The 10,350-nt window shown below is 36.6% G+C and overlaps 1 protein-coding gene across 1 annotated transcript in view; it reads left to right on the top strand.

Moving 5' to 3' along the window:
• LRRC63 (leucine rich repeat containing 63) overlaps positions 1 to 10,350 on the top strand; it is a 61,629-nt gene that overhangs the window by 35,559 nt on the left and 15,720 nt on the right. The window contains exons 7-8 of the mRNA XM_011939858.1: positions 774 to 910; positions 9,995 to 10,078. Of these exons, the coding sequence (XP_011795248.1) occupies positions 774 to 910; positions 9,995 to 10,078 (221 nt within the window). The remainder of the gene's footprint in view (positions 1 to 773; positions 911 to 9,994; positions 10,079 to 10,350) is intronic.

The following is a 10,350-nucleotide window of genomic DNA, read 5'->3' as shown; positions in this document are numbered from 1 at the left end:
AAATGCAAAAAAAAAAAAAAAGAAATGCAAAGGAATACAAAGAGCCAAAGTAATTTGGAAAAGAAAGGCAAACATGGAGACTGATGCTCCCCGATTACAAGAATGAACTTGCTCTACTCCACCAATTTTGGACCTTTATGATGATAACAAGGTTGAATTTAATGTTAAAGAGAACTAATATAAGACCTTATTAATATTCACCAGAGAGAAATATACTAATCAAGTAAAGATCATAGATTTAGTTATTTATTTGTTTTTCTTTTTAAAATTTGTATACATTTAAGAGGAAGATAATAGATTTAAATGGTTTATTCTATTTTTAAAACTTCACATGAAAAATCAGTGTATATGAAATTACTGTGATATCAAAAATAATCTGGCTATGATATCTGACACTTCTCTGATGACTAAGGTTAATTCCACCTATCTTCCTGGTTCTGCAGATATCTCCTTCCTCCCTCATTATTCCGTGATTGCCTCATATGAAACCGTGAGCTTGATCAGAAAGGGTGACTTTCACACTTAGAAAAGGACCATTCTTGAGTCAAAGGTGTATGAGTACAGTGGTTGCACTATTTCGCCATATCATACATATTAATGCTGGTCACTTGTTTTGAAGGTTGACCAAGGGTGTTTGCTGAGTTACATGATATAGCCAATTAACGTTGCTATAATGATTCTACATTAGTTCAGAGAGTTTATAAAAGGTAACAAATAATGATTTGCATACTTTATTATTCTGCTCATGTTTGTTTCTCTTTTTTGTTCCCCAGATATTGTGTCTTAAAAATTTACAAATACTGAAATTGAGAAATAATCCTATCAAAGAAATTCCTTCTGAAATTCAACAACTTGAGTTCCTTAGAATTTTCACCATTGCTTTTAATTTAATTACTGTTCTTCCAACTGGGTAAGGTTGATGGTCTGAGATTATAAACACAGAAAATAATTTATAATTTTAAAAAAGATCAATTTCCCCTTTGAAAGCAGCTAGCAACTTCTATTTAGTAATTTGTATTCTATTCTAATTAGCTAATATGCTTCTTCTTATGGTGTTAAAAACAATCCTACCAGCTACATACAGAGCAATTAATATGGGTCTAGGGACTATACATCTGGAAATATGTTATCTGAGTATGGGCTAAATTAACAGGAATTATCAAAGCAGTTCAGGTGAGAGCCTTGCATCTATCTCTTGACAGCCTTTTTTTGGATATGGAAAGAGCACTGAATTTGGAATGAATGTACAATTTGTTAGATCATTAATTACAAACAAAACTGAATGAACATCTTTATGAATGAATTTGGATGCAATTCCTTAGTTACCACAAATAAAACTCTTATTTTGCAAAGTATTATTCAACTATTTATGAGTCCCTTTCTCTTTGCGTTTAGAGATTCAATTTGTTAAATTCTAATTGGAATAAGTATCTTGTTTGACATTTGGTTAAGGTTTTGGTTTAAAACTTTCATTAGGAGTTAAATGATTACTAGTCCATACGTGGGAAGAAATCCATCTCTTTTATGTCCAAATATCAGCATTCCTATGGAGTTGAAAGGGTCTTAGATATCATATAAGCCAATCTCCTTAGTTTATAGATTAGGAAATTGAGGCCAAGAATGGTTAAATTACTTTCTCCAGATCAAATACATAATTATCATCAACTTTAAAGTCAAATATTTTTAGATATTGCACTGATACACTTTGAATGTTATACTTTCATTCTTGTAATTAATTCAGCAGATATTCATGAAGCATCTATTTTAATACCGTGTGTTCCTAGGAGCTCACCACCTAAAAGGAAGGCAGATAATTGAATACAATTGAGTAAAGTAAAATCATGGAGATTTATACAGTAAAATGTATGAGTTATATGTAGCCCATTCTTAAGGGTAAGAGATGGTTCCCTGGAAGATGCGTTATTTGATCCAAAGATGACTGAGTGTGAATCAGGTGGATTAAACAGGAGAGACAACAAAGGATAGTTGGGCCAATGATAGGGTGGATATTTCTTCAATGAAAAGTTACAAAGTATATGAAAAGAAGCAGCATATATAACATGAGATGGGAAATACAAGCAGTTTGCTGTTTTTGAAGCTTAGAAGGCAATGCCGGGTGGTAATAAATGGTTTAGATTATCTGGGAAGCCTTGTGAACTAAGGTAAAGAATTTATGCTGTATGCAATAAGAAACCATTACAGGTTTTCCATAGGTGTGTGGTAGAGTCAAACTTACATTTTAGGTTATTCTAGTGGCAGTGTGGAGGATGGATGTGAGGGGATAAACAGAATTAAAGGTGATCAGTTGGAAAGCCATTGCAGTAGTTCAAGCAAGAGATGAAGAGAACTTGGACCAAGGCAATGGTAGTGAGCATGGAGAAGGAGGAACAAATTGTTATGAAATTGAAGTAAAACCTGTAATACCTAGAATTGAGACACAGAGGCTATAAGGAACAGAAGAATCAAAGTAAAAAAAAAAAAGTCAATTCAAGGTAAAGCCCAGATTTCTAGTTAGAGTGAAACAATTAAATCATGTAAAATATATTTATTAGGTATTTATTAAATACTGGGCTCTGTCCTAAGCATTGGGTTTAGATTGTTAAAAGAAAGGGGCATGATCTTTTCCCTTATGGGGTTTAGAATCCAGAGAAGGATACAGGAATTTTAATAAACACCATAATAAATATATGAATATATAAATATAAAACATTCTAAGGGCTTTGACTGAAAAGAACAATATGATGTCAGGAGAAAAAAAATTGAGTCACTAAGAGGGGTGTATCTGAGGAAATGACATTTAAGCAGAAGTTTATGAATCCAGGCCAAGAAGAGGAAAAAGAATATTCATGCAGTGGGAATAACATGTGAGGTTAAAAGAGCTTGGACTCCTCAAAGGCTGACAGGAAGCCAGCATGGCTTAGAGTAAAACCCAGGTGAGGTTTAGGAGTTGGATGGGGACTATATCCCATGAAGCTTTGAGGGTCAGGTGAAACATTTATAATTTATTTAAAGTGCATTGAGAAGCCATTGGTTGTTTTTAAGCACAAGAGTGACAAGGCTGAGGAGGTTTGAATGAAGAAAAATAATGAGTTTTGTTTTAGATTAACATGTTGGTTTTAGATTTCTGTTTTCCATCACAAATCTAGACTTAGACATATTAACCTCACAGGAGAGTTTTGTGCTGGAGATATTTCTGGAGAAACGTCTGTGTTTCAAATACAGAGAGATAAAGAAGAAATTATAAAAGATGGAGGAAAAGCCTCAAATTGCATAAAGAGAACCAAGTGTATCATGGAAGCCAGGGAAGTGGATTATTTTGAAAAAGAAGGATGACCAACAGTGTCAAATACAATAGAGAAGCTCAGTAAGAGTAAAGGTGAGAACAGTTTTAGTGGAATGATGGCAATAAAAGCCAGCTTGCAGTGGGTTGTGATGGAATGGGAAGAGAGAAATTGGTAATAATGAGTGTAGGCCATTCTTTGTAGAACTTTAGAGGCAACGTGAGAAGAGCAATTAGATAAAAGCTATAGAGAATGTGGGATCTTAGAAACATTTTTGTTGTTAGTTTTTTAAAGACTCAGGCATATTTACAGGATGTTGGAAAGAAACCAATAGGGAATAGGTTGGAGATGTGGAAGGATGATAGATGATGCAGAATTTCACAGGAGATGGGAGGGGAAGAAGTCATCAGCTCAAGTGGAGATTCTGGTCTTGAACAGGAGGAGTAACCCTTATCTTCTAAAACTGGAGGTAGGTCCTAAAAATGAACATGTAAAATATATAGTTATAGGGGTAAGAAAACAGGAAATTCATTTAGTCAACAAAGATTTATTTAGCTCCTATAATGCATCAGTTGAGAGAGATTACTATGAAATAACTTCAGATAATCTTTGAGAGCAAGAATAATGATTGAAAAGAAATTTTAAAGAAAGTTGTGATGATTTAGTATTGATATTGAGAGGAATGGAAAAGAACAGAGCACAGAAAAGTGAATGTTTGAGAGACGATGCTGTGGACTTGACTGAGACTGTTCTAGAAAATTCTAAAAGTTGATTGATACAACAAATGATTTTTTGAGTCTGACATCTTTCACTCAACATAAATTTTGGGGATTCACCCATGTTGTATATATCAGTATTCCATTCCTTTTTAATGATGACCTCATGTCACATGGCCTCAGCCATTTCAGCAAAGTCAAAAATAGAAATGGGATTAACTAGGAACGAAATCTATGGGCAAGTCTTTTGTCTTATGTAATGATACCCATGAAATACATGGGAACTCCACTAGGTTCTTGAAGATTTTGTACTAATAGAAATGTTGCCAGAGTGTATTAAGGACAAAGACAGTATGAAATGAAAAAAGGCTGTCACATCTCCAAAGTTTCATGGTCAGGAAACAGCTGAATATGTGTGCCAACTTTCATGAAAAAGGGAGGATGATTCAGAGGGTGGTGCCAGGAACCGGGGAGGATGAAGCCAGGAGCACAGAAGGTGGAGCTGTGATTCCAAAAGACAGAGCCAGCAGCCAGGAGGGCAGAAACTGAAAAGCAGGCGGCAGAGCTGGGAGCTGCTGCTCATTATTCCCAGGTCTGGAAACCAAATGAAGTTTACTCAGTCCTATTTCAAAATTGCTTGGGATTGGTAATTCCTATTTACCTTTCATTTTCTCCCTTTTGACCCAGAATATCTATAACTTATCCTATGCCTGTCTCACCGTTGTATTTTGAGAGCAGATAACTTGTTTCTTTAATTTCATAGATCCACAAATGGAGAAAAGTTGTGCTTCTGGATGGGTTATATCTGGAGCCTCACCTATACCTGATTTAGATGATGAGATATGGGACTTTGGAGATTTAGATGAGATGTTGAACTTTGAGTTGATGCTGTAAAGGGTTAAGACCTTTCAGGAGATTGAGATAAGTGAATGTATTTTGCATGTGGGATAGATGTGAATCTTTAGGGATGAACTGTGATAGGCAGAATAATGATCCCCAAAGATGTTCGTACTCTACCAGAACCTGTGAATATATTATATTACAGGGCAAAGGGAAATTAACTTTGGAGATGAAATTAAGGGTTCTAATCAGTTGATCTTAAAGTAGGGAGATTATTCTGGATTAGTTGAGTGGTCCCAATCAAATCACATGGGCTCTTAAAAATGGAAGGGGGATGCAGAAGGGCTTGTCAGATACCACCTGAGGACTTGGGTTGCTTTTGTTGGTTTTGAAGATGGAGGAAGGGAGCCATGAGTCAAGGAATAAGGCAGCTTGAAAACCTGGGAATGGCCTTCAGCATACAGCCAACAAGAAAACAAGGGCCTCAGTTCTACAGCCGGAAAGAATTGAATTCTGCCAACAGCCTGCATGAGTAAGGAAACAGATTCTCCCTAGAGCCTCCAGATAGGAATGCAGTCCTACTGATGCCTTAATTTTAGTAGGGTGAGACCTGTGCAGACTTCTGACCTATGTAACTATAATTAGCAAATCTGTGTTGTTGTACACCACTGTTCGTGTTGCAATTTGTTATGGCAGTAACAGCTAAACTAAAACTAAAACTAAACCAGTCAAAGATTTCAACTCTTGTGGGGATCACATTCCCACAGGAGGAGACAATCAATATATATAATAAATAAATTACACAGTATGTGAGAAGGCAATACGTGATATGAAAAAGAAAAAATAAAACCGTAAAAGGGAGTGAGTGTGATTTTAAGTGGGGTAGCTAAGGTAGGCCTTATTGAGAAAGGGACACTGGAACAAAGTGGGGGTTTGTGACATAAATTTAGCAGTTCAAGCATAACTTAACAGTATTTTATTAAATAAAACAATTGATTACTCAATTTGTTTGAAGCCCTAGTGTTAGGATTTAAATTAAGATACATATTTTTTTCTAGATATTATCTAACATAGAAAAATGGTTGTTTATTTTGGTGGCTAAGTATTGTATTTAAAAGATTGTCTTTTTAATTCTTTTCATTATTAGTCTTTTTCTTATAGTTTCCATATGTTAAAATATGCATACATGTTTTTTCCCAGATATATTATTTTGGTACCTTCTCAAAGTTTTACTAAAAGTATAATGGAGTACTTTCACTGTTATCTTTGCATTCCTAACAAGATCTTGCTAAGTTTCATGAGACTCAAAGTGATACAGCAGAAAAAGCAAGATACTTTCAGAGGCAAGCTCTGCCCCTTATATGCTATAGACTCTGGCAAGCCACTGACCTACTCTTTTTTTTTTTTGAGACGGAGTCTTGCTCTTGTTGCCCAGGCTGGAGTGCAATGGCAGGATCTTGGCTCACCACAACCTCTGCCTCCCAGGTTCAAGCGATTCTCCTGCTTCAGCCTCCTGAGTAGCTGGGATTACAGGCATGCGCCGCCATGCCTGGCTAATTTTTTGTATTTTTAGTAGAGACTGGGTTTCACCACATTGGCCAGGATGGTCTCGAACTCCTGACCTCATGATCCGCCCACCTCGGCCTCCCACAGTGGTGGGATTACAGGCGTGAGCCCCCGTGCCAGACCCTGACCTTCTCTTAACTTCAGTTTCCATCTGAAAGTTTAGAAAACTAACACTTGTCTTCAAGGATGTTACAAAAATTAGGTAAGAAAATCTTGTAAATTGGCTGGGCGTGGTGGCTCACCATCCCAGCACTTTGGGAGGCCAGGGTGGGCGAATCACGAGGTCAGGAGATCGAGACCATCCTGGCCAACATGGTGAAACCCCATCTCTACTAAAAATACAAAAATTAACCAGGCATGGTGGCACGTGCCTGTTATCCCAGCTACTCAGGAGGCTGAGGCAGGAGGATCGCTTGAACCAGGGGACGTGCAGGTTGCAGTGAACTGAGATCGCGCCGCTGCATTCCAGCCTGGGGACAGAGCGAGACTCCGTCTCAAAAAAAAAAAATCTCGTAAATTATTTTTAAAATCCTTTCAATTATTTTCACAGATTTGTCTCTTTTCCTTTATTTCTAAAATAAAATAAAAGGTGCAATATTTTTGAAATAATGTAACGATTGTTTCAATGTAGGGCAAATTAGAAGTTAATAAAACAAGATTCTCTTTGAGTAAAGCACACATTTACTGGGGCCTACAATTTTGTTCGTAACGTTTTGCTTTGAGCTGCTTAGGGCATACTGTGTGAGGCAGCATGGAGGCAGGAAAGCTCAGCTTCCGCGGAAGAACACGGGCCTCCTATTGGTGGCCGGTGGATCGCCACGCCCATGTTATGCTTGGAACTTTATTACTATAAAAAGCTCTTTGATTTGTCTTTTCAACTCTCTTATGAAATGAAGCTAATGAATCACTTCAAAAATCCAAATTTGTTTTCTCTTCCCAAAGCTTTTGTAGAAAAGATAAAAGATAAAAAAGGGAGAAAAAGGGAGGTGGGGTGAAGAAAAGTAAAGGACAGAGGTATGTTTTAGACTCATGCCCTGAGGTTATGCAGAAACAACTGTGGCAAAGGTTAAAACAAAAAGTCTTTATCTTTTCCTCAGTGGATAGCAGGAGAAAAATGACATAGAAAATAGCTACTTCAACTAAGGGAGTCAAATCTTTGCCTTACTTGTTTGACTCAATTTGCTTTAATTGGCAGGTACGTTCTTTGGGAAAGAGAAACTACTTGGAACAAAAAGAACCTAACAGCCTACTTGAAAGCCCTGTCTTAAGAGCAGATTCTGAAATTGTACACGTTTATTTCCCCATATTGTTATTTATTAAAGAAGGGGATTAAATTACCTTGCCTCCATATATCTGATGAAAAGGGATAGCTACATTTTATTTCATACCAAATTGGATAAATTGCTTAACCTCTTACAGCTTCCATTTTTTTTAATCTGTAAAAAACAACAATCCTATATTGGTATGGTAAAAGATCATTCTAAATTGCCATATAGTAGGCTTTTAATCAATATATCAGTGTAGTGGTCATCACTGTTAATATGAAATTATTAATGCTAGTCTCATCTTGCAAGCTAACAGTAGGGCTCTAGTTTAAGCAGCTCATTGGCCAATAATATGCTACTAAATAAAGCAATGAAATAAATGTAAAAAATTTTACATATCCTAAAAAATGTGATAGATTTGGTACTGGTGGGGCATAGAGTATCAGACCAAACTGAGGCTGTCGGAACAGATTTTCTCTGTAAAAACCATATATAAATGACGTAAATTTCAACTCTAGAACCTATTCAGCTTCCTCAGTGCTGCCTATACCTGTTACATCTCACAGTCAGCAGGAATATGCCATCCATAGTGAAAGCCTGGAACCAAACTAGGTTGCCGGAGCCAAAGAAATACAGGAAGATAGAATGACTCCAGAAACTGCCTGAGGCAAGAAAATGATATGATATTGAATTGAAAGACAGAGCAAATGGTATTAACATTTTCTTTACAGAGATGATAAGAAGTCAGAGATGAACATTGAATTGAAAAGGCATTTCTTTTGTTTTCCTAGTCAATCTCATTAACTTCTCAGAGCAAATTATTTTAAATTAACTGGGGTCACCATTCCTTTCATTCAGTTATGATTTACTCAGCACTTACGATGTACTAGACACTATATAAGGCATTGGATATACAGAAATATAAAATTGAATCCGTGCCCTCTAGAAGCTCATAATTTTAGGAGGCGGACATTTATCGCACAATGTGATGGGTACTATGAGAGGGTAAGCAGAGAAGTACAGAAGACGCATCTCACCCAGTCTGAAGGATTTGGGAAGAGTTTGTTGGAAGATATGATATCTGAGCCAAGACAAAAAATGAAAAGACAATAATCAAAGAGTCAAGCTTGGGGAAATTTTATGTGTTATTTAGAGATATGTGATAACTGGTTAATTCAGGGAATTTTAGCAAATCAATGCTGAACCACAGAGGAATATGGGGGACAAGTAGCATGGGACCAGATCATGAGAACCTTTATATGCCATGTTAAGATAATAGGAACTTAGTGAAAAATTCTGCTCATGATGCCTTAAAAATCATACAAATAACTTTTCACCTTTTATCTATATGGAAAACAAGAAAGTCTTTGAGAACAGCACATACAAAGAAGGGGGTATTTACTAGGGGTTATGATGATTATGATACCGAGGCCTTGAATTCCAGTCTTCAAGAAGCAACTCCCACTTCCATCCCCTAGGAGTCACGGCTTGTGACAGCGCAACTATGTTTTTACAGACTGTTTGTATTCTTTGGTTCTCACCTTTAAGTACCTGTCTCGATGGAAAGAAAGATCAGAGATATTTTACTAGAAAAATCTTAATGCAATTGTAGTGGGTTGACTAGCATCCCTCAGAAATTCATGTCCATATAGAACCTCAGAATGTGATCCTATTTGGAGATAGGGTCTTTGCAGATGCAGTTAGTTAATATAAGGTCATACTTATACTAACTTGGTTAAGGGTGGGCCCCAAATTCGATGGCTATTATCCCCATAAGAAAGTCATGTGAAGACAAAGGCAGAGGTTGGAATTACGCTGCCACAAGCCATGGAATGCCAAAGGTCGCAGGCAACCACTGGGAGCTGGGGGAGAAGCAAGGGACAGTTTCTCTCTCAGAGCCTCCGAAGGGAACCAGCCCTGCTGACACCTTCATTTTGGACTTCTGGCCCCCTGAACTGTGAGAAAATACATTTCTGTTACTTTAAGTCACCCAGATGATGGTAATTTGTTATGTCATCTCTAGGAAACTAATGCGACAAGCAAAAAAAAAAAAAAAAAAGTAAGTCATAATGAAAACTTCTCAGGTGACTTTTTCTAAATAAGGCCTTGTCCACTCCAAAAATCTCACACTGGTCTTAATGGATAGATGAGTAATTCTTAGGAATTTTCACAGTAATTACACCATCTATAATGAAAAGAAGTCGATATGAATTTCAAGATCTTAGAAATCTGGTTTCTATACTCCTGCCTACTTACTCAAGTACTTATTTATTCCCAGTGATGATACATAATCATTTGTACAATTAATTTTTTCTTTCTATTTAAGGTTATTTTCTTTGTCTTATCTTGAAGAACTTGATGTTTCCTATAATGAACTTACTTTTATTCCAAATGAAATTCAGAAACTCAGGTATTTTGGAAGTACATAGAAAGTTAGATGCCCCTTAATTATATATTTAATAATGATTGTGATGGAGAAAATTGAGTCCTTTCATTTATTTAATAGCCATAAAATGTAATCTGTGAAGTACAAAGTTTACCAAACATGTAATTTGAATGACTGGTGTACAGTATTTTTAAGACGTAACATTTTCAGGATTTAAAGAACAGTACACCCAGCACTTTGGGAGGCCGAGACGGGCGGATCACGAGGTCAGGAGATCGAGACCATCCTGGCTAACA

Source organism: Colobus angolensis, unplaced genomic scaffold (genome assembly GCF_000951035.1).
Source record: "Colobus angolensis palliatus isolate OR3802 unplaced genomic scaffold, Cang.pa_1.0 Scaffold101, whole genome shotgun sequence".
NCBI classification, from domain to species: domain Eukaryota; kingdom Metazoa; phylum Chordata; class Mammalia; order Primates; family Cercopithecidae; genus Colobus; species Colobus angolensis.
This window is presented reverse-complemented; position numbering and strand designations above follow the sequence as displayed.